The sequence below is a fragment of the Crotalus tigris genome, unplaced genomic scaffold (assembly GCF_016545835.1).
Source record: "Crotalus tigris isolate CLP2741 ecotype Arizona unplaced genomic scaffold, ASM1654583v1 scf7180000021203.308827, whole genome shotgun sequence".
Classification (NCBI taxonomy): Eukaryota; Metazoa; Chordata; class Lepidosauria; order Squamata; family Viperidae; genus Crotalus; species Crotalus tigris.
In genome coordinates, this window is record NW_024098395.1 from 178330 (window position 1) to 205000 (window position 26671).

Consider the following 26671-nt stretch of genomic DNA (forward strand, 5'->3'; position numbering starts at 1 on the left):
TCAGAGTGGGGAAAGTGAAGGGTGAACCACGGTAAATGTGTAGACAAATTGTACTCAGCCTTTCCTGCAGGGGACATGTTTTTATCAGATGACTCCATAACCCATTGACACTGATGATGTTCCCTAGTTGTGTCATGAAAGGTCTGCAAGAAAGCAACCAAGCTCAGAGAGCACCAAGGATGCCACAGTCGTTCCTCCTCTTCCTCCTCCTCCTCACAAACCCCCTCCCTTCTAGCACTGAGGATGTTCCCTAGTGGGGTCATGAAACATCTGCAAGAAAACCACCCAGCTCAGAGATCAATAGACTCAGAATCCTCTTCTCTCTCCTCTTGGTCTTCCCCCCTTCATTCCTTTGTCTTCTCAACCTCCTCTTCCTCCTCCTCCTCCTCCCCTTCCTTCTCCTCCTCCTCCTCCTCCTCCTCCACCCCCTAGCACTGATGATGTTCCCTAGTTGGGTAATGAAACGTCTGCAAGGAAACCACCCAGCTCAGAGAGCACCAAGAACCGCAGTCCTCCTCCTCTTCCTCTTCCTCCTCTCTGCAAACCCCACACGCCCTTCTAGCACTGATGATGTTCCCTAGTTGGGTCATGAAACGTCTGCAAGAAGACGACCCAGCTCAGAGAGCCCCAAGGACCCCACACTCCTCCTGCTCCCATCCTCATCCCATCCTCCCCTTCTTTTCACCCACTCCACAAACTTCCCTGGCTTTGATGACTTTAGCTAGTCAGGTAATGAAACGTCTGCAGGAAAACAGTCAAGCTCAAACACCAATGTGTGTTGCTAAGTGAGACGTTTGTTAGGGGAGTTTTTCCTCATTTTACGGCTTTTTGGGCCACTGTTGTTAAGTGAATCACTGCAATTGTTAAGTTAGCCATACAGTTGTTAATTGAAGCTGGATTCACTACTGACATTAATAATAATAATAATAATAATAATAATAATAATAAAAGTTGGAAGGGACCGTGGAGATCATCTAGTCCAACCCCCTGCTCAGGCAGGAAACCCTAAACCATTTCGGACAAATGGCTGTCCAGTCTCTTCTTAAAAACTTCCAGTGTTGGAACATTCACAGCTTCTTGAGGCACATTGTTCCACTGGTTAATTGTTCTCACTGTCAGGAAGTTTTCCTTAGTTCTAGGTTGCTTCTCTCCTTGATGAGTTTCCATCCGTTGCTTCTTGTCCTGCCTTCAGCTGTTTTGGAGAACAGCTTGACTCCCTCTTCTTTGGGGCAGCCCCTGAGATACTGGAACACTGCTATCCTGTCCCCCCTCGTCCTTCTCTTCATTAAACGAGACAGACCCAATTGCAGCAGCCTTTCCTTGTATGTTTTAGCCTCCAGTCCTAACTGTGAGAAACGGTTCTGTCCCATTTTTCAGTGCCGTTATAACTTTGAACAGTCACTAAAGAAACTGTCGTAGGTCGAGGATTACCTGTAATTGCTGGTAAGATTGCAAAAACCCACCTTTCTCAAACAAATAAACAAATATGTGCAGAAACCCAGCCACAGAGAAATATTTCAGGCAGCTGAAGTGTCCCAGAGGATATTTGTCAAAGGTGGCAAAAGAAATCACAGCGAGCAAGTTCAATTCAAAAGCAGAAGCTTTTTTTTTTTTTAATCAGCTTTAATCACCTCAGTCTGGCCTGTAATGAAGCCGGTGCTGCAGCTTCGAAGCGATTTGTTTTAAATCAAAAGTACGAGACTCCAGACTTCTGATTTTGGGCTAAGCCCTTCTTCCAAAAGGACAATCAGATAAATGAAATATATAACCACAAAATGTGATTTCAGTCCGACATTGGTCTAGCCCAGTGGTTCTCAACCTGTGGGTCGGGACCCCATTTGGGGTCGAACGACCATTTCACGGGGGTCGCCAAACAATGCAGTCCGCCATTTTCCCCCCCTTTTCCTTAGCTGTGCTGCTCCCTTTTATTCTATTGGCTTTTGAAAGCCAATAGAAGAGACTCTCTTGAATAGAGTCTAATTCTATTGGCTTTCAAAAGCCAATAGGAATTGTCCGGGCTGTCTCTGCCCTGCTGAGCCCGTCAAAAGTCCCATTCTGCAAACGGTGCTGCACCAGTTGAGTAGTCCTCGACTTACGACCGGTTGAGTAGTCCTCGACTTACGACCGGTTGAGTAGTCCTCGACTTACGACCGGTTGGGGGTCGCGGCATTAAAAAGGTTGAGAACCACTGGTCTAGCCATTTTTATTTTATATGTGGCAAATGTATCCATGTATCTTCCTGCTGGTAGAGAGAGATGGACTGGCCCTAAGTCGCCCAGCCACCTTTCCAGTCTAAGGCAGGACTAGAACTCACTGTCTCCTGTTGATTGGCCCAAAGTCATCCAGTCGGATTTCATGCCTAAGGCAGGACTAGAACTCACCGTCTCCTGGTGATTGGCCCAAATTTCACCCAGCCACCTTTCCTGTCTAAGGCGGGACTAGAACTCACACTCTCCTGGTGATTGGCCCAAAGACACCCAGTCGGCTTTCATGCCTCAGGCGGGATTGGAACTCACCGTCTCCTGGTGATTGGCCCATAGTCACCCAGCCGGCTTTTCTGCCTAAGGGAGGACTAGAACTCACCGCCTCCTGGTGATTGGCCCAAAGTCACCCAGCTGGCTTTCATGCCGGAGGCGGGACTAGAACTCACCATCTCCTGGTTTCTAGCCTGGAGCTTGAACCACTAGTCCAAACTTTATTGCATTCATTGATTGGCAGCTGACAAAAGCTGGTGCCTTTGAAGAGAATGAGTTTCAGAAAAGCAACTGACAGCTGCCATCTTATACTGCCCAGGTGGATGGCTACCTCTAAAAGCAGGAAGTCGATCTTGGTTTACTTCCCATACCATCTAGTAGTGCAGTGTTTCCCAAACTTGACAATTTTAAGGCATGAGGACTTCAACTCCCAGAATTCCACAGCCAGCAATGCTGGCTGTGGAATTCTGGGAGTTGAAGTCCACATGCCTTAAAATTGTCAAGTTTGGGAAACACTGTAGTAGTGCAAATGAACTGAGAATTCTAAGCAGCAACAAGGTGTATGGATTGTATTCATACAACATGCTAACTAAGCTAAGGTTTTTATAAAAAAAAAAAAACCACACACAAAATTATGATGCCCCACAACACGCATTCTACAAACGCAACCGCGTACTCTAATTTTGGCCTAATTAAATAATCCTGGCTGCAACAGGGCTGCAACATTCCAGCTGATCGGCGCTTCTTCTGGGCTCAGCAGAAGCGCCAGAATCGGTGCTGCTTTTCAGCTGATTGGTGCTTCTTCAGGGCTCAGCAGAAGCACCAGGATTAGTGCCGAGCTCCAGCTGGAGCCTGGCGCTGAGCCTGGCGCTGAGCCTGGTGCTTCCGCTGACCCCTGACAGTCCCGAAGCGCCGATCAGCTGGAAAGCGGCACTGATCCTGGCGCTTCCACTGAGCCCTGACAGCCCCGAAGAAGCACTGATCCCGGGGCTTCCGCTGAGCCCTGACAGCCCTGCAGCTCCAGCCGTCTCTCGCTCAGACTTGTGCGGTGCTGCCACCGGTTCAGCTCACTCCCCTCCCCCACTACCACTTTTCTAGGATGGTCGCGTACCACCTGCCAGGTGCCAATGGGCCACAGGTGGTACCCGGACCACTGGTTGAAAAGCCCTGCCCTAGATCAGCGGTTTGCCGCTTGGCGGCCCGGCTAGGGGGAGGATAAGGGGAACGGCACACACGCGCACTCATGCACAGCCCAAGTGGTGCGGAGGGCCAGCATGTGCACACATGCGCACGCAGCTTAACTTGGGCAAGCTGAACTGCATGCGTGTGCAAGTGTGCCAGCCTGCCGCTCACACAAGCTGAGCTGTGCAGACATGCATGCGCGCAAGCCCACCAGTTCCAAGTAGGCCAGGGCCCCTGTCATAGATCAGGGGTCCCCAAACCCTGGACATGGATCAGTGGAACAGCTTGCCACTAGATGTTGCAGGTGTCCCATCACTGGAGGTTTTCAAGAAGAGACTGGACAGCCATCTTGTCGGAAATGGTGTAGGATCTCCTGCTTGAGCAGGGGGTTGGACTAGAAGACCTCAGAGGTCCCTTCAGCTCTGTTATTGATATCCAGGCTTGAAGACCCCCACTGGATCCCCTTCTAGGTGTTTTGAGGCAGAACCCCTAAGGCAGGGGTCCCCAACCCTTGGGCCATGGACCAGTACCGGGCTACAGCATGTCAGTAACCGGGCCGGACAAACAAGCATAGCCCCATCCGTGGGATGTAGGCAGCACACAAAACCACGCACTCTCCTGTCCATGGAAAACCCTCTCTCCACGGAACCGGTCCCTGGTGCCCAAAAGGTTGGGGGCCTCTGTTTTAAAGCAGTGGTCCCCAACCCCTGGTTCGTAGACCAGTACCGGGCCGCAGCACGCCAGCAACCGGTCCACACAAACAAGGAAAGCCCCATCCGTGGGATGCAGGCAGCACACAAAACCACGCACCCTCTGGTCCGTGGAAAACCCTCTCTCCACGGAATCGGTCCCTGGTGCCCGAAAGGTTGGGGGTCTCTGTCCTAGATCCCCTCTAACTGACCCATAGAACCCAAATAAAACATAACTGTAAGCAGAGACCTTGAACGGGCTCTGCCGACGTCCCCTTTCAGCCCAGCAGATTGCTTTGGGACCGTTATGAAACCAGCCAGGGAGGGTGGATCATCTCCTCCCTTAGGAAAGATCGCCAATGACACGGCAGGTCACGGACGTCACCGTCCGCCTTCTGTCCTTCCTGACCGAGAGGGCCTGGCGAACGTCCAGCTCTTTGTTTGCCTCCGAACAGATGTTACAATTCTTTGGGACGGATTTGGCTCCAGGGCTGATCTCTTGGCTGGCCCCGCCGAAAAAGGAACGCCGCGCGGGATCCCAAAAACAAAGGACGTAAACACGCATTTTGCAGAAAACAAACCCATGTGTTCTGAGAATTTGTCCTGGCGAGAGTGGACGGGGAGGGGGGATTAACTGCTTTCCAAGAAGCCGGCCTCAAAGGCAGTTTTTCACCCAGATAAATAGCCGAAGACTAACACACACAAAATAGAAAAATGGTTCAGGTAGCTGATGCTGAGTTACCTGGGATCGAACGCAGGGAAGAACAAGCAAGACGATTAAAGGCCCGGAGACTTAAAACATAGGAAGAACGGCTGCAGGAACCGGGAATGGCTAGTTCTAGAGCAGTACTTCTCAACCTTTTGAATGCCGCGAGCCCCAACCGGTCGTAAGTCGAGGACTACTCAACCGGTCGTAAGTCGAGGACTACTCAACTGGTGCAGCACCGTTGGCAGAACGGGACTTTTGGTGGGCTCAGCAGGGCAGAGACAGCCTGGACAATTCCTATGGGCTTTTGAAAGCCAATAGAATTAGACTCTATTCAAGAGAGTCTCTTCTATTGGCTCTCAAAAGCCAATAGAATAAGAGGGAGTAGCACAGCTAAGGAAAAGGGGGGAAAAAATGGCGGACTGCGTTGTTTGGCGACCCCCGTGAAATGGTCGTTCGACCCCAAATGGGGTCCCGACCCACAGGTTGAGAACCGCTGTTCTAGAGAAAAGAAAGACTAGGGGGGACATAACAGCCGTCTTCCAATCTCTCAGGGGCTGCCCCAAAGAAGAGGGAGTCAAGCTATTCTCCAAGGCCCCTGAGGGCAGGACAAGAAGCAATGGATGGAAACGGATCCAGGAGAGAAGCAACCTGGAATTAAGGAGAAACTTCCTAACAGGGAGGACAATGAACCAGTGGAACAGCCGGCCTTCTGGAATTATGGATGCTCCCTCAATGGAAGTTTCTAAGAAAAAAACTGGACAGCCATCTGTCTGAAATGATAAATGCTTTGGCAGGGGGGGTTGACTAGACTAGAAGACCTCCAAGGTCCCTTCCAGTTCAATTCTGGTCTAATTAAAGCTACAACCTGAAAGACGTTTGCTGAAAAACAGCCCCTGTTCAACTGAACCAGATCCTTTGCTGAGGAAATACGGCAGAAACGCATGGTTAATAAGCCGTTCTCTGTTCCTTTTCTGAGGCTTATTTTGGCTAGCCCCACCTTAACAAAAAAATCAAAAACCCAGCAGCTTGTCAGATTACAGAGCACTGCAAAATAGCGACACAGATACTCCCTACAGCAAGATACAGTTCTCCAGGTGCAAGCTCAGAGTTAACGCTCCGGAGGCAAAATCAGATGAGCCGAAAAATGCACCCGTACCATCTCAACGTGAAAGCTTCGTGCCACATATTGCTGTGCGCCAGATTCAGAAGGTTAAAAAAAAATCCGTTTTTAGCAGGATTACCAGCAATTATGAATTCCTGTTTTGCTTTTGCTCCTGATTTGAGTTATTTGCTTGTGTGCACAAACACAGTCAGCCACGCTGAGGTGGTGTGCAGATGTGGTTAAATAAATGTTTACCAGTTCCCACCCTTATTTGTTAAGTCTTCTGTCCCTGTTGCATTTATTCATTCATTTGCATGGGATTAGCCTTCCAGACATCTACTCAGAAAGCAGTAAATGCCTTGGATCAGACCCTAGTGATGTTTCATTGAACAAGACTTGTGTCCCTTTTTTCAATTCAGCGCTCACAAAAATGGCAACACCCAATGACACCTAGGTGGTATTCTTGGCAACAGTACAGCATACAAGAGGTTTAGCACTGATTTCTCCTGGGGGGGGGTAGTATTTCCAACTGGAGAGCTAGTTTGGTCTACTGCAGGACTGTCAAACTGCTGGCCCACAGGCCAGATGCGTCACGCCGAAACCGCGCCCACTGCATTGCCGGCAATGGGGAAAAAAATTGCGATACGTCATGTGACGTTGCAAGTTTGACACCTTTGGTCTAGTACAGTGGTTCTCAACCTGTGGGTCGGGACCCCATTTGGGGTCGAATGACCATTTCACGGGGGTTGCCAAACAACGCAGTCCACCATTTTTTCCCCCTTTTCCTTAGCTGTGCTGCTCCCTTTTATTCTATTGGCTTTTGAAAGCCAATAGAATAGACTCTCTTGAATAAAGTCTCATTCTATTGGCTTTCAAAAGCCAACAGGAATTGTCCAGGCCGTTTCTGCCCTGCTGAGCCCGCCAAAAGTCCCCTTCTGCAAACGGTGCTGCACCCGTTGAGTAGTCCTCGACTTAGGACCAGTTGGGGGTCGCGGCATTAAAAAGGTTGAAAACCACTGGTCTAGTAGTTAAGGCACCAGCCTAGAAACTGGGAGATGGTGAGTTCTAGTCCCACCTTAGGCATGAAAGCCAGCTGGGTGACTCTGGGCCAGTCACCCAAATTCTAGTCCTATCTTATGCACAAAAGCTGGTTGGTTGACTTTGAGTCAATCACCAGGAGACGGCGAGTTCTAGTCCCGCCTTAGGCATGAGACCTGGTTGATTGACTTTGAGTCAATCACCAGGAGACGGTGAGTTCTAGTCCCGCCTTAGGCATGAAACTTGGTTGACTTTGAGTCAATCACCCGGAGACGGTGAGTTCTAGTCCCGCCTTAGCATGAAACCTGGTTGGTTGAATTTGAGTCAATCACCAGGAGACGGTGAGTTCTAGTCCTGCCTTAGGCATGAAACCTGGTTGGTTGACTTTGAGTCAATCACCAGCAGATGGTGAGTTCTAGTCCCACCTTAGGCGTGAAACTTGGTTGACTTTGAGTCAATCACCAGGAGACAGTGAGTCCTAGACCAGCCTTAGGCATGAAACATGGTTGGCTGACTTTGAGTCAATCACCCCCAGGAGATGGTGAGTTCTAGTCCCGCCATAGGCTTAAAATCCAGCTGGGTGACTTTAAGCCAATCATTCTCCGTCAGGCCAACACACTTCACAGGGTTGTTGTCGGGAAAACAGGAAGAGACACGTGTGCTAGATATGTTCACCGCCTGGAGCTATTTGATCGAATAATACAGGCAGGATACAATAAGATAAATAATAACTTACAGTCTAACCTACACCCCTGGTGGTGCCGCAGGCAAGGGGTGAGGCCCATCACTGCTTAGGCACCCAGTTCCAGAAAAGATCAGCCAGGCACCTCTCTTTAAATGCCCCTTCCATTCCTCACTCCCTGCCCTCCAACTAAACGGAATCTTTTTCCAGAGCGGAGAGAAAAGGGCAATAGGGCATTTCCTATGCAGCTGCCCCTCTGCACGTCCCTCAGAAGCCCTGCTCCTTCTCTCCTCCCAACAGACCAAAGACAAAAGCCTCTTTCTTTCCGACCCAAACTCCCTGAGATTGTTTTTTTTAAAAAAAAAAAAAAAAGTAGGAATATTCTTTTATTGGCCAAATATGATTGGACACACAAGGAATTTGTCTCCAACGCATAAGCTCTCCGTGTATATGCAAAGCAACAAAGTGATACAGGTCATACATCCTAAATCAGAAGATACAGGTAGCCCTCGACTTGCGACCACAAGAGGCTAAGTGAGAAATGGATCTGAGTTCTGCCCCATTTTACGACTCGTCACCCTTTGTTAAGCGAATCACCCGGTGGGCGTTAAATTAGTCACAGGGTTGTAAAGCAAGTCTGGCTTTCCCCCCATTGACTTTGCTTCTCTGAAAAGGCGACCACATGACCCCGGGACACTGCCACCGTCATAAAGACGAGTCAGTAGTCCAGCCTCCGAACGTAAATCACGCGACCCCGGGGATGCCTCGACGGTCGTTAAGTGTGAAAAACCCTCAGGGGTCCCTTTTTTAAAAAAAAACTCCGGACGGTCGCTGAGCGGTTGTAAGTCGAGGACTGCCTGTGGGACGGTCACCAAGTGAACGGTTGTAAGTCGAGGACGACCTGTGCGATCCCAAAACAGAATTAAATCATTCAAAAAAAAAACTCCCAAACTTCACCTGAACTGACACCTTTTCAGAGCAGAAAAACAACCCAGCCTATGAGTAACGGGGTGTGGGTCAGTCCTACAGGCCCCAACACAAAACTGTGCCAAGGTGTGGAGAACACACATATACACACACACCTCTGGGGGGGGGTGTAGCTGGAGAGGGAGGCTGAAGGGCATCAACCGCCCAGGGTCACCCCGAGGTGCCCCTTCCTCCTCCTCCCAGCCCGCAGCCTCCATTTTGCAAGCGGGGGAAGGAAGAAGAGGCGAAAGGAAGGCAGGAGAGATGGATGGATGAATGAATGAATGAATGGAGGCAGCCAGGAAGCAATGAATGGGCTCTGCAGCTGTCAAGGCAGGAGGGAGGGGGAGGACGGTGGCGGGAAGAGGACAAAATACCGAAAAACACACGAGCGGCGCCGGGGCGGGGAGGGAGGGGGAGAGAGAAGGGGGGGGACTCCGAGCGCGCGCCGCGCCTGCGCAGTAGCCGCCGCGCGTGAGGAGCAGCAGCAAGGCAGCACCATCACCACCAACGGCGCGATTTCCCCCTCACGCCGGCGGGCAACTCACCGAGGCGCAGGGGCTGGAGGTGGCGCTGGGGGTAGGCGAGCGCTGCACCGTCACCAGAGCCATCGGGGCGCGGCGGGGCCTGCCAAGAAGCCCCCCTCTGTGGTTATTCCATGGCGGGCGAGCGAGAGGAAGGGCGGCCCGAGCGGGAGCGCGAAAGCGGCAGCGGCGATGGCGGCCTCCCCCGCCAACGCTCGCTCGCCGACTGAGGCGCGGCGGGGTTGGGCCGGCCGGGCACAATGAGGCGGCAGCGCGCATGCGTCACCTGTCAAGCCGCCGGGCCGGCCGTCCCTCCCTCCGGGCCCGCCCCTCGCTCGTTCGACACGCCCCCTCCGCCGCGGCCCCGCCTCCTGCGGCTGCGGTTAACTCTTGCGCGCCCGCTTCGGAGGAGGAGCCGATCCGCGGGAGGCGTCTTCCTTTGTGTGTGTTTGTGTGTGTGTGTCGGTATCTGTCTGTGTCTGTGTGTGCTGTTTGTGTGTCTGTATGTCTTTGTGTGTCTGTGTATGTCTGTGGGTGTGTGTCTTTGTGTGGGTGGGTGTCTGTGTATATCTCTGTATATCTGGGTGTGTATGTGTATGTCTGTGTGTCTGTGTATGCCTGTTTGTGTATATGTATGTGTGTGTCTGTGTATATGTCTCTGTGTGTGTCTGTGTTTGTGTGTGTTTGTGTGTCTGTGTTTGTGTGTGTTTGTGTTTGTGCTGTTTGTGTGTCTATGTGTGCTGTTTGTGTGTCTGTATGTGTGCTGTTTGTGTGTCTGTATGTCTATGTGTGTTTGTGTATGTCTGTGGGTGGGTGTCTTTGTGTGGGTCTGTGAGTGGGTGTCTGTGTATACCACTGTATATCTGTGTGTGTCTGTGTATGCCTGTCTGTTTGTGTATATGTCTGTGTGTATGTATGTGTGTCTGTGTATGCCTGTCTGTTTGTGTATATGTCTGTGTGTATGTGTATATGTCTGTGTGTGTGTCTGTATATCTGTGTGTGTGTGTGTGTCTGTATGTGTTTGTGTGTCTGTGTGTGTCTGTGTGTCTGTGTTGCTGGAACAACCCCACTAACATCAGAGACCAGCTACCAAGCCTTGCTTGGAATGCTGGGAGTTGTAGTCGTTACCCAGCTGGACTAACTTGGGGTTCCATTTTCAACATAGGCTGGCAGAAGCAGAGGGACTGGCTGGGTTCCCCCCAGGTAGCTGAGGCTGCAGAAGCCTGGACTGCCAGCCCAGAAGAAGCCTCGGCCCCTAGCAGTGCTTGTCACCCACAGCCACTTTAAGACGTGTAGACTTCAACCCCCACAATTCCCCAGCCAGCCATGATATGCTTGCTGGGGAATTCTAGGAGTTGAAGTCGATGCTGAGAGAGAGCAATTTGGTCAGTCAGATAGAGCTAGAAGGGACCTTGGAGGTCATCTAGTCCAGCCCTCTGTTCAAGCAGGAAACGCTACATCATTTCAGACCCACAATTTTTCGAGGGAAGCTGTTCCACTGGTTAATCGTTCTCACGCTCAGGAAATTCTTCCTCCGTATATCCAATATGGCTCTTAGAATATAGCATAACAGAGCTGGAAGGGACCTTGGAGGTCATCTAGTCCAGCCCCCTGCTCAGGCAGGAAACCCTATATCCTTTGAGACAAATGGCTGTCCAGTCTCTTCTTAAAAGCCTCCAGTGATGGAGCACCCACAACTTCTGGTGGCAAGGAGTTCCACTGGTTAATTGTCCCCCCTGTTAGGAAGTTTCTCCTTAATTCCAGGTTGCTTCTCTCCTGGATGAGTTTCCATCTGTTGCTTCTTGTCCTGCCTTCAGGCGCTTTGGACAATAGCTTGACTCCCTCTTCTTCTTTGGGGCAGTCCCTCAAATACTGGAATCCTGCTATTATGTCCTCCCTAGTCCTTCTTTTCTCTAGACTATTGTTGTTGTTGTTAGTTGCAAAGTCGTGTCCGACCCATCGCGACCCCATGGACAGCGTTCCTTCAGGCCTTCCTGTCCTCTACCATCTGCTGGAGTCCATTGAAGCTCACGCCTCCTGCTTCAGGGACTCCATCCAGCCACCTCCTTCTCCGTCGTCCCATTCTTCTCTTGCCCTCCGTCTTTCCTAGCATTAGGCCCTTCTCCAGGGAGTCCTTCCTTCTCATTAGGTCCTTGAGTTTCAACTTCAAGATCTGGCCTTCTAAAGAGCAGTCGGGGTTGATCTCCTCCAGGACTGACCGGTTGGATCGCCTTGCAGTCCAGGGGACTCACAGGAGTCTTCTCCAACACCAGAGTTCAAAGGCCTCCATTCTTTGGCGCTCAGCCTTTCTTACGGTCCAATTTTCACAGCCATCCATTGCACCTGGGAAAACCAGGGCCTTGACTATGTGCACTTTTGTTGGCAGGGTGATGTCTCTGCTTTTTAGTATGCTGTCTAGCCATTCCCAAATCCTGCAACCATTCTTCATATGGTTTAGTCTCCAGGCCTTTAATCGTCTTAGTTGCTCTTCTCTGAAATCTGCCAAAGGAGTAAAGGGTGTCACCCTCCCTAAATTCTCTGTCTGCAGCCCTGACTTTAGGGCACAGCTGATGAAAGAAGCAGAAAGAATTGGCAATTAGGATCATGGCCACTTTGTGGGTTTATAGGGAAGCCTCTTGCAACTACCAGGCAGGCAGGCAGACATTGAACTGGGGAAGTTTTTTCCACCCTGAAGGCAAGCTGTTGGGTTTCTCTGTTGCTCCTTCTGAATGTGACCCAAAAGCCCACCGAATGGTGTTAGCATCCAGAGAGGCAGCTTTCGGGGACAACAGTCTCTTTTGCCCCCAATAAGCTGCCCAGAGTGGCTTGATAGTGACATGGGCGGCATATAAACTTAAATAATAATAATAATAATAATAATAATAATAATAATTATTATTATTATTATTATTATTATTATTATTATTATTATTATTATTATTATTATTATTGATCATCGCACAATCAGCCAGATGTTCAGACTGGATTTGGCATTTTGTCTACCTATCGAGTCCTTACCCAGGACCTGGGATAGGCAGATGTGGATGTTTGATGGTATTACAGATATCGTCGCAGGATGGAAGCAGTTCCTAGTAAGGCCGCCTTTTGCAATTGACTAATAGCGAATTTGTCAATGCCAATGATGTTCAAGTGGTGCTCCAGTTGTTTTGGGATTGCACCCAAGGAGCCTATCACTATTGGTACTACCCTTGCTTGCTTTTGCCACAGTCTTTCTATTTCTATTTGTAGGTCTTTGTATTTTGTTATCTTCTCCAGTTCTTTCTCGTCTATTCTGCTGTCTCCAGGCACTGCCACCTCCACTATCCAGACTTTTTTGTCTTTCTTATCGACAATTGTTAAGTCTGGAGTGTTATGTTGCAGGTGCTTGTCTGTTTGAATTCTGAAGTCCCAGAGCAGTTTAAGTTTATCATTTTCTATTCTCTCTCTCTCTCTCTCCCTCTCCCTCTCCCTCTCCATCACTCTGTCTATCTGTCTAATATGTATGTATATATCTCTCCCCCCTTCTCCCCCCCTCTCCCTCGCTCTCTCCCCTCCCTCTCCATCTCATCTCTCCCTGTCTATCTATCTATCTATCTATCTATCTATCTATCTATCTATCTATCTATCTATCTATCTATCCATTTCTATTTCTACAGTATTTCTGTTCTAGTTCTAGTTCTATTATTTCTAGTTCTGGTTCTGGTTCTTTAAACCAAATTTGCCTGTCAGTGATTGCCTGACCTCTGCAGATACCATACCCGACTAAGCTAAGTGAATGTGGGGAATCCACGCAACTCTGCCCCCTGCTGATCAAAGAGGTCACCAACGTCTCTCAATCTCAAACTTTCAGAGGTGTGGACTTCAACTCCCAGAATGCCTCCGCCAGCTCAGGTAGATCCATCTTACACCGAGGACTACCTGTATTAAGCCCTAGCATCGTCGCTGAACCCCACTGGCGCTAGTCACACCGAAACCTCCTGACTCAAAGAATGAAAGAGCAAAAAAAAAAAAGCTGCTGACACTTTTGGGGTTCTCCATCAGAAAGAGCTGACTGTTTTCAAAGCAAAGTCAAATTAAATGTATAGGGTTCTGCCTCAAATTGGAAGTGTTTCCCTCTGCTTAACTTTGCTGTGTTGGCCTAGGAGCAGGGCAAGAGTTGGTCTCCACCGGTAGTCCTCGGCTTACGGCCCAAAATTTCCATTGCTAAGTGAGGCAGTTGTTAACAGAATAACAGACTTCGAAGGGTCCTTGGAGGTCTTCTAGTCCAACCCCCTGCTCAAGAAGGAGACTCTGTAGAGGTGGCTGTCCAGTCTTTTCTTGAAAGAAACCCCGTGTTGAGTACCCACAACCTCTGGTGGCAACATACCCAATTCCTGCAACCGTTCTTCATATATTTGGGCCTCCAGCCCCCTGATCATCTTTGTTGCTCTTCTCTGTACTCTTTCCAGAGTCTCAACATCCTTTTTTTACATGTAATAATAATAATAATAATAGTAATAATAGTAAAGTTGGAAGGGACTTTGGAGGTCATCTAGTCCAACCCCCTGCTCAGGCAGGAAGCCCTATACCATTTCAGGCAAATGACTTTCCTGTCTTTTCTTAAAACCTTCCAGTGTTGGAGCATTCACAGCTTCTGGAGGCAGGTGGTTCCACTGGTTACTTGTTCTCACTGTCAGGAAATTCCTCCTTAGTTCCGGGTTGCTTCTCTCCTTGCTCAGTTTCCATGATCCTTGACTTATGACAATCCATTTAGTGACCGTTGAAGATTGCAACACTGAAAAAAGGGAATAATAATAATGATGATGATGTTGAACTGGAGAAGATAACAAAATACAAAGACCTACAAATAGAAATAGAAAGACTGTGGCAAAGGCAAGCAAGGGTAGTACCCATAGTCATAGGCGCCTTGGGTGCACTCCCAAAACAACTGGAGCACCACTTGAACACCATCATCGGCATTGACAAATTCGCCATTAGTCAATTGCAAAAGGCGACCTTATTAGGAACTGCTTCCATCCTGCGACGATATCTGTAATACCATCAAACATCCACATCTGCCTATCCCATGTCCTTGGGAAGGACTCGAAAGGTAGACAAAAATGCCAAATCCAGTCTGAACATCTGGCTGACTGTGCGAAGATCATAATCATCATCATCATCATAAAGTTGGAAGGGACCTTGGAGATCAGCTAGTCCAACCCCCTGCTCAGGCAGGAAACCCTAGACCATTTAGGACAAATGGCTGTCCAGTCTTTTCTTAAAAACTTCCAGTGTTGGCGCATTCACCATTTCTGGAGGCAGGTTGTTCCACTGGTTAATTGTCCTGACTGTCAGGAAGTTTCTCCTTAGTTCCAGGTTGCTTCTCTCCTTGATGAGTTTCCATCCGTTGCTTCTTGTCCTGCCTTCAGGCGCTTTGGAGAAGAGCTTGACTCCCTCTTCTTTGGGGCAGCCCCTGAGATACTGGAAGGCTGCTAGTATATTGAAGGTTGATTATAGGTGGAGGGTGCCACGTTCAATCAAAAGGATAATAATAGAATAGAATTGAGCTGGAAGGGACCTTGGAGGTCTTCTAGTCCACCTCCCCACTGAAGCAGGAGAACCTATCCCAGTGATGGCGAACCTTTTAGAGACCAAGTGCCCAAAAACTGGCCCCACCACCGCTCCACCCCCTGCCCTGCCCCACCCCGCAGGGCCACTCATTGCCTCCAGGGCCTGCCGCAGATTGCCCAGGCAGCCCAGCAGCGCCATTGCGGCCATGCCTTCTGCCTGCGCCAGCATCAACTGTGCGCGATGGGGTGTGAGGGCAGAGTCTTGTCTACGCTGCCTGGCTGCCATGTTCTTGGCTGCGCTGCTCTGCATGGGCCACGCTCGGGGGTGACTCTCCTCCAGGGGGGCTGCTGGGGAGGAGGGGGTCACGGGAGGAGGTGAGGCTGGGGCAACAGCACATGTTTGCCACCTATACCATCTCAGACAAGTGACTGTCTAGCCTCTTCTTGAAAACCTCCACTGATGGAGCACTCACGATTTCTGGTGGCAGGCTGTTCCACTGGTTAATCGTCCTCACTGTCAGGAAATTTCTCCTTAGTTCCAGGTTGCTTGTCTCCTTGATGAGTTTCCATCCATTGCTTCTTGTCCTGCCTTCAGGGGCTTTGGAAAATAAGGGGACCCCCTCCTCTTCTTTGGGGCAACCTCTCAAATACTGGAAGATGCTATCATATCTCCCCCCCCATCCTTTTCACTAGACTAGACACACCCAATTCCTACAACCGTTCTTCCTATGCTCTAGCCTGTTCTTAGTATGTTTTTGCATACTTTTGCGCGTCACGTTGCAACTTTTTTTTTTTGCCACTGTTCTTAACTGAATCACTGCAGTTCTTAAGTGAATTCCACGGTCGTTAAGCGAATCTGGCTTCCCCCCCCCCCTTGACTTTTTTCCTTGCCCGGAGCCGGCTGGCAAGATCACCGATGGGGGTCATGTGACCCTGGGACACTGCAACATGCCCGTTGCCTAAGTACCAAATTTTGATTGATGCTGCAACGGTGGTAAGTGGGGAAACACAGTCACAAGTCCGTTGTTTTTTTTTCCCAGTGCCCTTGTTAACGTCGAACTGTCACTAAAGGAAGGGTTGTAAGTTGGCTCTGGGCTCCCTTTATTTGGACTTGCAGAGCATTCTGACAACCAGGCTCCACTCCTTGCTTCTATCCCAGCTCCGATGAAGGCAGCAGCTATGGATCCATTTCCAATTTTTCTCTCTTTTTTTGCAAGCCCCCCCTCCTTCGGAGGCCTTGACCACAAGCAAACCTTTGCCAGTTACAGTATTTACAGTAAATGTCTTGGCTTGATACGCTGGAATTCCAGCGACATTTGAGAATGTTCAGCATGTCTTGGAAAAGAGAAAAATACTTGGAAAGCCGTGAAAGCATAGCAAGGAACAGCCAAAAACAGCAGAGGAAGAAGTGGAAGGAGTGCGTAGGTTTTGAAAACGCACGTAGAGGAAAATTAAACAAGAAACCAAGTAAAGGAGGGGCAACCGTGATCGCTCATCAGAAAACCGTAGTTCTGTTTGGGATTTTAAGTCTACTAAAGAGAGGAGCAATGGTACCAAGGAGCCATCACTAAGGGTATTTCTCACCCTTAGCAACTTTAAGCTGGGTGGGCTTCCACTCCCAGAATCCCCCAGCCAGCCTGCTTTAAGAGGGGAGGACTTCTACTCCCATAATCCCCCAGCCAGCATGCTTTAAGGTGGGTGGAGTTCAGCTCCCAGAATCCCCCAGGCAATCTGCTTTAAGAGGGGTGGGCTTCCACTCCCAGGATTCCCCAGGCAACCTGTTTTAAGAGGGGTGGACTTCCACTCCCAGAATTCCCCCAGCCAGCCTGCTTTAAGGTGGGTGGACTTCCATTCCCAGAATCCCCCAGGCAACCTGCTTTAAGAGGGGTGGACTTCCACTCCCAGAATCCCCCAGGCAACCTGTTTTAAGAGGGGTGGACTTCCACTCCCAAAATTCCCCCAGCCAGCATGCTTTAAGGTGGGTGGAGTTCAGCTCCCAGAATTCCCCAGCCAGCATGCTTTAAGAGGGGTGGACTTCCACTCCCAGAATCCCCCAGGCAACCTGTTTTAAGAGGGGTGGACTTCCGCTCCCAGAATCCCCCAGCCTGCTTTAAGAGGAGTGTACTTCCATTCCCATAATCCCCCAGCCAGCATGCTTTAAGGTGGGTGGAGTTCAGCTCCCAGAATTCCCCAGCCAGCATGCTTTAAGAGGGGTGGGCTTCCACTCCCAGGATTCCCCAGGCTGCATGCTTTAAGATGGGTGGACTTCCACTCCCATAATCCCCCAGCCAGCATGCTTTAAGGTGGGTGGAGTTCAGCTCCCAGAATTCCCCAGCCAGCATGCTTTAAGAGGGTTGGGCTTCCACTCCCAGAATCCCCCAGCCAGCACACTCTAAAAGGGGTGGACTTCCACTCCACTGAATCATTTGCCACCTTCCCAAAAAGCAAAATCAGTGGGGGAAGCTGGACTCACTTAACGACTGTATGACTTACTTAACAACTGCAGTGATTCGTCTGGCAGCCATGACAAGAAAGGTCATCAACCTGTTCACGACTCCCTTAACCGTTGCCTTGCTTAGGGACAGAAATTCTTCCCCATATTGTGGTCATAAGTTGAGGTCCACCTTCACTTGGTCTAAGTCTCACTAGGCAAATGTCTCATTTAGCAACAGAAATTTTGGGCTCAGTTGTGGCCATAAGGTGGAGGTCTACCTTTTCCAAACGGCCATCTTGCTGACCATAACAATAACAGAGTTGGAAGGGGCCTTGGAGATCATCTAGTCCAACCCCCTGCTCAGGCAGGAAGCCCTACACCATTCCAGACAGGTGGTTGTCCCGTCTCTTCTTAAAAACTTCCAGTGTGTCCAGCTTCCTCAGAAGCATAACCAAATATTTTGGCACCCTGGTACACAAACACACACACACACACACACACACACAATCACACAAAGAAAGCTTTGCTCTATTCCGCTTGCTGGTTTGTTTGGTGTCATCCGTGCAAGTCAAAAGGCTGGCTGGATCCAATGGAGCAAAAACCTTTTTTTTTTTTTTTTTAACTTTGGCATTTCTTTCTTGGTGTGTGTCTCCCTTCTGCCTTTGTCGGACTAAGCCCCCTTTGGCTCGCGAGTGCGAATCACGCCACAATGCACTAACCTGCACATTTTCCTGGAGCCTCTTTTCTTTGCTATGGATATGTGACCTTTCCCAGTCTCTGGATCAGAACATCTTGTTCCTTATGCATCGGCAGAGAAAATTTAGCAGTTTTAACTTGCCTGGTGCCTGCCGTATAAAACGGTTAATACCAAGGTGCCTTTTGACAGCTGGCCTGCTGCCCCTGCCTCAATTAATAGTAATAATAATAATAATTAATAATAATAAATAATAAAGTTGGAAGGGAACTTGGAGATCATCTAGTCCAACCCCCTGCTCAGGCAGGAAACACTATACCATTTCGGACAAATGGCTGTCCAGTCTCTTCTTAAAAACTTCCAATGTTGGAGCATTCACCACTTCTGGTGGCAAGCAGTTCCACTGGTTAATTGTTCTCACTGTCAGGAAGTTTCTCCTTAGTTCCAGGTTGCTTCTCTCCTTGATTAGTTTCCACCCGTTGCTTCTTCAACGTTCTTCATCTCAGCAAGTCTGGGGGACACAAGGGTAAGGTGGTTAGGTCAGGGTTCTTAAAGTCAGGAGAACTCAAGTAACAGAATAACAGGATGGGAAGGGACCTTGGAGGTCTTCTAGTCCAACTACCTACTCAAGCAGGAGACCCTATACCATTCATGGAGCATTCACTGCTTCTGGAGGCAGGTTGTTCCACCGGTTAATTGTCAGGAAGTTTCTCCTTAGTTCCAGGTTGCTTCTCTCTTTGATGAGTTTCCATCCGTTGCTTCTTGTCCTGCCTTCTGGTGCTTTGGAGAATAGCTTGACTCCCTCTTCTTTGGGGCAGCCCCTGAGATACTGGAACACTGCTATCATGTGCCTCCTCGCCCTTCTCTTCGTTAGACTAGACATTCCCAATTCCAGCAACCGTTCCTTATATGTTTTAGCCTCCAGTCCCCCGATCATCTTTGTTGCTCTTCTCTGCACTCTTTCTAGAGTCTCAGCATCTTTTTGACATCGTGTTGACCAAAACCGGACGCCGTATTCCAAGTGTGGCCTTACCAAGGCATTATAAAAAGGGCACTAACACTTCAGGTCATCTTGACCACAATCGATGTGAGATATGCTAATGACGCCATTTGCTGGCCCTCCCTACACTGGCCTTGGTTTTACAAAGGTTGGAGAGAAACCACGATGAGCATCCTGGCTTCTCTCCAGCACTTACAAACCAATTCCCTACATCGTGCTCTCCACGCTCTGTTACCCGCCCCCCCCCCCCCGCAGGACAAAGAACGGACAAACCATTTTGCCCAGCAGCTGAGCTGCTTTTCCATCCTGGGTTTACAGCCCCAACCCTGGTTTGCCGTAGTCTTTTGGCAAGTCTGAAGCAGGGCTGGAGAAGCTTCCCTTGAGAAGATCCAGGACCGTCTGACCGTTCGTGGTTGGGGTTTCCTCTACACCCCTTCCATTTCCTTCGTTCTGTCTTGATTCTCACAAGCCCGAGATGAAACAACGATGAGAACCTTCCCAGCTGCCCGGAGAAGAGGGATTTCCCCCCCCCCCCACCAGCTGTTGCCTAGCAACCTCAAACATACACACGGCCGGATTCTGCACAAGGCGCTGGAGGTCCCTGCAAAAGGTTGTGGGCAGCTAAAATTAGACAGCCCCGACTTAAATTCCCAGGCATTTTCAGATCAGACCTGTCCCAAAAGGTAAGCACAGTAAGCCAGATGTTCAGACTGGATTTGGCATTTTTGTCTACCTATCGAGTCCTTCCCAAGGACCTGGGATAGGCAGATGTGGATGTTTGATGGTATTACAGGTATCGTCGCAGGATGGAAGCGGTTCCTAGTCAGGCCGCCTTTTGCAATTGACTCATGGCAAATTTGTCAATGCCGATGATGCTTGTCAATGCCAAGTGGTGCTCCAGTTGTTTTGGGATTGCACCCAAGGCGCCTATGACTATTGGTACCACCCTTGCTTGCCTTTGCCACAGTCTTTCTATTTCTATTTGTAGGTCTTTGTATTTTGTTATGTTCTCCAGTTCTTTATTATTGTTGTTGCTGTTGTTATTATTATTATTTATTATATCAAAAATTCCATTTCTATATTGCACAGTGTGTTGCCTAGGTATAAAAATATGAGAATATAATCATCATCACATTCCTAGTAATCTTATCAAAATACAATCATATACTAACTAGAAAATAGCAATCATATTGTTAAAAATAGTACTTTCCACATTGACATGAATTGTATAACCATCAAAAAATTTACTAATCCACTATAGATCTTCCTCATATAATCCACATTTTCTCATATTTCCAACTTTCTGACCTCTGTTTCTGTCAGCTAACCATTGGTAAAACAAACCCCAATATACACGGGATTTCTTAGTACGGCGTCCAACTTAAAGGGTGCTGAGATTTAATAATAATAATAATGATAAAGTTGGAAGGGACCTTGGAGGTCATCTAGTCCAACCCCCTGCTCAGGCAGGGCCTAGACCATTTCATTTTGCTGAGAAGTCAGAGGGAGGATTCAGATGAGCTTTGCCTCTCAAAAGTGGTCTTTGAACCTCAAGTAGCATCTGTGAAAGGGTTACCCTATTTTATAAGTCTTGGAATACAGCATCCAGTTTTGGTCACCACGATGTAAAAAAGATGCTGAGACTCTAGAAAGAGGGCAGAGAAGAGCAACAAAGATGATTAGGGGACTGGAGGCTAAAACATATAAGGAACGGTTGCTGGAATTGGGCCTGTCTAGTTTAACGAAGAGAAGGACGAGGGGGGACGTGATAGCAGTGTTCCAATATCTCAGGGGCTGCCTCAAAGAAGAGTGAGTCAAGCTACTCTTTCCTTCAGAAGTTGTGGGTGCTCCAACACTGGAGGTTTTGAAGAAGAGACAGGACAGCCCTTTGTCTGAAATGGTACATGGTCTCCTGCTTGAGCAGGGGGTTGGACTAGGTGACCTCCAAGGTCCCTTCCAACTGTTATACTCGATTCTGAGATCCATACTCAAAATAAGGAGGAATTTCCTGACAGAGCAATTAATCAGAGGAACGGATTCCCTCAAGTAGTTGTGGATGCTCCATCACTGGAGGTTTTCAAGAAGAAATTGGACGACCATTTTTCTGGAATGTTCTAAGGTCTCCTGCTTGAGCAGGGGGTCGGACTAGAAGACCTCCGAGGTCCCTACCAACTCTGTTATTCTGCTATGTTGAAGTAGTCCAGTTCGCTTTCTGAATGTTTGAGAGTTCTGGATTTCAAGCGAGAAAGTCGCGAAATGGGGCAGAACTTACTTCACAACTGTCTCGCTTAGCAACCTGAAAACGCTGCTAACATCGGATGTTCTTGCTTTGACAACATAGGGAGATGCAGCCTTTTTCTCTCCTACGCTTCACTCTTAGAATTAGATGATACTGGGGGGAGGAGGAGGAATATAATGGGAGTTAGTTAGACATAACAATTCAGGGGCTTTTGAAATAAGAGATGATAAAGAAATGGTGGGCTGGAAAATGGGAAGGAAAGCCTGCATTTCAAGCTAGTTGGAGAATGTGATTTATGACTGTTACTCAGAGGAGGGAATGGTGCTTTGATACTGTGTGTTTAGGGGAGGGGAATTCAGATTTCGGCTTCGACCATGTATGTGCCGAAGCTATGCCACCTGAATAAAGATTCTTTAAGGTAAACAATTCCTTTAAATACTTTGAAGAGTTTCATTTGTCGGAACCATGACATTGCAGTCATACACCTGTCAGTAAACCATGAAACGGATGGTTTTAAGGCTCTTGGGGTTAGGGAGGACCCACCCTGTCCTTCACGCCTGTCAGAATCAGATCACACTTCCGTCTCCCCTTCCCTTGCAGGGACCCAAACATGGCCTCAGGCCCAAACCAGGCCAACGGTGCCGAAATCAACAACGGCTACCATGTACCCGTGGAAGCCGAGAAGCAAAGTTCGGAGGTGACCCTTCGCCGTCCACCTCCCTCTGTGGATGCTCAATGGAAGGCCGTCTTCCACGAGCACGTCCAGCCGCGGGCCTTGGCTCTGCAGGGCCTCAAGACGGAGAAACTGCAGAAGCAGACGCTGCAGCAGAAGAAGCAGGAGAAGAAAGACCCGCCCGACAGTTTGTCCCAGGATTGGTTCAACACGGAGTCCATGACTCTGGAGACCCGGGCCTATCTCCTTGATAAGCTCCTGCCCACCTTGGTGCCCGCCGTGGAGAAGCTGCTACGGGTGGCCGAACGGAAGCAGGTGCTGGACCTCAAGGAGTCCGAAGCCAGCCCCTTTGACCCGATGATGTTCCTGGGCGAGTACCTCATGAGGCATAACCCGGCCTACGACGTAACCGCCAAGCCGAACCCCTACGTGCGCGGGCTGAAGGCCATCACGGATCAGCTGAAAATGCGAGTGCCCGACACAACGATGCATAAGTGAGTAGGTCCCACGGACGCCAGCCGGTTCAAACAGAAAGCTGGAGTGGCTACTAGGAGAGAATAAGTGTAGCTTAATCTTGAAATGAGGGGTCTTTGGTCGGTCTCTGAGCTGGGTAGTTTTCTTGCAGACGTTTCATGACCCCACTAGGGAACGTCATCAGCGCAAGGAGGAGGAGGAGAATTTTGGGGTCCCTGGTGCTCTCTGAGCTGGGTGGTTTTCTTGCAGACGTTTCATGACGACACTAGGTAACGTCATCAGTGCTAGAAGGGAGGAGGAGGAGGAGGAGGAGGAGGAGGAGGAGAATTGTGGGGTCCCTGGTGCTCTCTGAGCTGGGTGGTTTTCTTGCAGACGTTTCATGACGACACTAGGTAACGTCATCAGCGCTAGAAGGGAACAGGAGGAGGAAGAGGAGGAGGAGGAGGAGGAGGAGGAGGAGGAGGAGGAGGAGGAGGAGGAGGAGGAGGAGGAGGAGGAGGAGAATTATGGGGTCCTTGGTGCTCTCTGAGCTGGGTGGTTTTCTTGCAGACGTTTCATGACCCAACTAGGTAACTTCATCAGTGCTAGAAGGGAGTGGAGTTTGCCCCTGTTTATATACAGTGGCTTGACCTGTCAGTGTCGGTGGGATGATTGGCAGTAAACAACCACCTGTTTGCCATCAAGATATGAAAAAGCATGTTGAGACTCTAGAAAGAATACAGAGAAGAGCATCAAAGAGGATCAGGGGACTGGAGGCTGAAACATACAAGGAAAGGCTGCTGGAATTGGGTATGTCTAGTTTAACAAAGAGAAGGACAAGGGGGGACATGATAGCAGCCTTCCAATATCTCAGGGGCTGCCCCAAAGAAGAGGCAGTCAAGCTATTCTCCAAAGCGCCTGAAGGCAGGACGAGAAGCAACGGGTGGAAACTCACCAAGGAGAGAAGCAACCTAGAACTAAGGAGAAACTTCCTGACAGTGAGAACAATTAACCAGTGGAACAGCCTGCCTCCAGAAGCGGTGAATGCTCCAACACCGGAAGTTTTTAAGAAGAGACTGGACAGCCATTTGTCCGAAATGGTATAGGGTTTCCTGCCTGAACAGGGGGTTGGACCAGATGACCTCCAAGGTCCCTTCCCACCCTGTTATTCTATTACTTGAGTTCTCCTGACTTTAAGAACCCTGACCTAACCACTTTACCCTTGTGTCCCCCAGACTTGCTGAGATGAAGAACTTGGTGGAAGAGAAACGGCATCGTCGGGAGGATGTGGAAAACATCAAAGCTCAAGTCAACCAACTGCGCGAGCAGGCCTTAGCCATGCAGTTCCACGAATGGACCCTGGATGCCTCCGGACAGATACCGCTCGCACTGGTAACTGGGGCCAATGAACCGGGGCGACCACCCCTGGCCAGCAAAGACCCTCCCCATCTATCTGGCCCTCTCTTTTCTCCTTCCTTCACTAGGCAGATCTTTCCTGAAAGCATCTCGAGAGGTTTAGGAGAGGAAGTGGGATTTGGAAGCAAGCAGGATGATGCTTTGGTTTCCTCCGGGGAAAGACCCCGAAGACCCATCAGCTCATTCCACAAACCAGCATCGGAAGCTTAAGCGGACGCTGCTTCCTCTGGCTCTGATTGCTAGACTCAGGGCTCTCCGACCTCGGCAACTTTCCGACTTGTGGACTTCGACTCCCAGAATTCCTGAGCTGGCTGAGGAATTCTGGGAGTCGAAGTCCACAAGTCGTAAAGTGGCCGAGGTCGGAGACCTCTGTACAGTAGTGGCCAAAATTGTGGAAACCTTTTGGGAAAAGTGTCTTTTTGAGGTTTGATGGCTAATAACACCACTTCTTTGGGGGGGAGGAGTACCATAAAATTATATATCAATGGAAAGATAATTTAATCAAGAATGTAATGCAACATAGTGTGTTCTATTATCTGTACTGCATTCTATGAAAAAGTTATAGCCGAATAAGCAGAAAAAGGAAGCACAACTTGCTCAGATTGACCTCAGGTAGCTTTCCTTCATCTGATTGCAGCCAATGAGCAGGAGTGTTTAGAGCAGTGGTTCTCAACCTTTTTAATGCTGCGACCCCCAACCGGTCGTAAGTCGAGGACTACTCAACCGGTCATAAGTCGAGGACTACTCAACTGGTGCAGCACCATTTGCAGAATGGGACTTTTGGCGGGCTCAGCAGGGCAGAGACAGCCTGGACAATTCCTATCGGCTTTTGAAAGCCAATAGAATGAGACTCTATTCAAGAGAGTCTATTCTATTGGCTTTCAAAAGCCAATAGAATAAAAGGGAGTAGCACAGCTAAGGAAAAGGGGGAAAAAAATGGTGGACTGCGTTGTTTGGCGACCCCCGTGAAATGGTCGTTCGACCCCAAATGGGGTCCCGACCCACAGGTTGAGAACCGCTGGTTTAGAGAGCCAATCAGGGGTCACCTTCTTTTGGCCGTGAGCCAATCAGATCACAGTAGGATCCAGTGACTGACGTCCTGTATTAAAGCTGAGAGGAGGACATTTGTCGGTGTGTTATGTGATGGCTATCAAGTTGGTTGGGGTTTTTTTGCGCTCTTTCATTTAGTGAGCTTGTAAAACGTAATGAAATTAAAGTCATGGTGCAAAGAGTTGACTGACGATGTAAAATAGTATTATTAAGTGAACAAGGCTACTTAAAGAAATTAGAAAGAAAATGGGTGGAAACTTAACCAAAGGGGGCATTTTTACTATACACTTTTCCCAAAAGTTTTCCACATTTTTGGCCACTACTGTAACTAGAGGAAGTATCTCTGTGTAGAGACTCAGCTGGATGGTCCAACCTCTGCTTTGTAGGCCCCACTTCCCGGGTTCAGCACCCAGCAACTTGAGCTGCAAATGGTTCCGACAGATGAAACTCTTCAAAAGAACTTCGAGGCGTTGTTTACCGTAAAGAATCTTTATTTTGAGTAGCATAATTTGGGCACTGCGTAATCGAAGCCAAAAACTGAATTCCCCTCCCCTGGGCACCTAGTATCCAAGCACAATACCCTCCTCCAATGAACAGTCATAAATCACATTCCCCAATTAGCTTGAAGGGGGGGCTTCCTCTCCAGCTCTCCAGCCCGCCAATTCAGCCATTTGTCTGAAATGGTATAGGGTTACCTGCCTGAGCAGGGGGTTGGACTAGATGATCTCCAAGATCCCTTCCAACTCTGTGTCATGGTTCTGACAGATGAAACTCTTCAAAAGAACTTTGAGGCGTTGTTTACCTAAAGGGTCTTTTATTTGAGTAGCATAATATCGGCACTGCATAATCGAAGCCAAAAACTAAATTCCCCTCCCCTGAACACATAGTATCCAATTCCCTCCTCCAATGAACAATCATAAATCACAATCCCCAATTAGCTCAAAGCATGGGCTTCCTCTCCAGCTCTCCCGCCCGGGCCAATTCTTATCATCTCTTATTTCAATAACCTTGATTCTCACGCTAGGTTTAGTGTTGTTATGTCTAACTGGACTCTCGATCACATCCCCCCCTCCCCAGCATCATCTAACTCTAAAAGCAAAAGGGAAAAAGACGGCTACATTTCCATCTGTTGTCAATGCGAAAACATCCGATGTTAGCAGCGTTGACATCAAACCTGAAGTAGCCTGGTTCACAGAACTTACCACAGGTAGTCCACACAACCGCGAAAGAGCCCCAAATTTCTACTGCTCAGCGAGGCAGATGTTAAGGGGTTTTTGACCCATTTTACAACCTTTCTTGCCACCGTCACTAAGGGAAACACTGGGGTTCTTAAATTAGGAACGCGGTTGTCACGTGATTCCGGCTTCCCCATTGACTTTTCTTGTTAGAAGGTGGCGAAAGGGGATCTCGTGACACCCCCTTGGACGTGGCAACCAAAGGTCTAAATTTTGATCCCGTGACCTCGGGGGATGCTGCTGCAGTGGCGGTCAGTGTGAAAAACAGTCCTAAGTCCCTTTTTTCAGTTGCAACTTTGAATGGTCACTAAACAAAAGGTTGTAAGTCAAGGACTAGCGGGAAGGAAGGAAGGAAGGAAGGAAGGAGGGAGGGAGGGAAGGAAGGAAGGAAGGAAGGAAGGTCGGTCTATGGAGTGAGTGAGTAAAGAAGGAAGAAAGGAGGGAGGGAGGGAGGGAGGAAGGAAGGAAGGAAGGAAGGAAGGAGAAGGGAGAATATTCACTCCTAACAGCTAGCCTGTTTTTTCTTTCCAGAGAGATTCCAAATGCGTTTTTGCCTCAACAG

At 49.0% G+C, this 26671-nt stretch overlaps 2 protein-coding genes across 7 annotated transcripts in view; one reads left to right on the forward strand and one right to left on the reverse strand.

The window, feature by feature from the left end:
• The window catches only part of LOC120320186 (protein phosphatase Slingshot homolog 2-like), a 145536-nt gene extending 135899 nt beyond the window's left edge, over positions 1-9637 (reverse strand). Inside the window, exon 1 of the mRNA XM_039369706.1 lies at positions 9391-9637. Coding sequence (XP_039225640.1) covers positions 9391-9453 — 63 coding nt within the window. The 5' untranslated portion in view covers positions 9454-9637. The remainder of the gene's footprint in view (positions 1-9390) is intronic.
• EFCAB5 (EF-hand calcium binding domain 5) overlaps positions 7766-26671 on the forward strand; it is a 65504-nt gene continuing 46598 nt past the window's right edge. For 2 of the 6 annotated variants that reach the window (XM_039369708.1, XM_039369711.1), the window contains exons 1-3: positions 19600-19726; positions 21883-22449; positions 23644-23800. In XM_039369708.1, the coding sequence (XP_039225642.1) occupies positions 21893-22449; positions 23644-23800 (714 nt within the window). In that variant the 5' untranslated portion in view covers positions 19600-19726; positions 21883-21892. Of the gene's footprint in view, positions 9422-19599; positions 19727-21882; positions 22450-23643; positions 23801-26671 lie in introns of those variants that run through there. The other 4 variants (XM_039369709.1, XM_039369713.1, XM_039369710.1 and 1 more) reach the window with 4 other exon arrangements.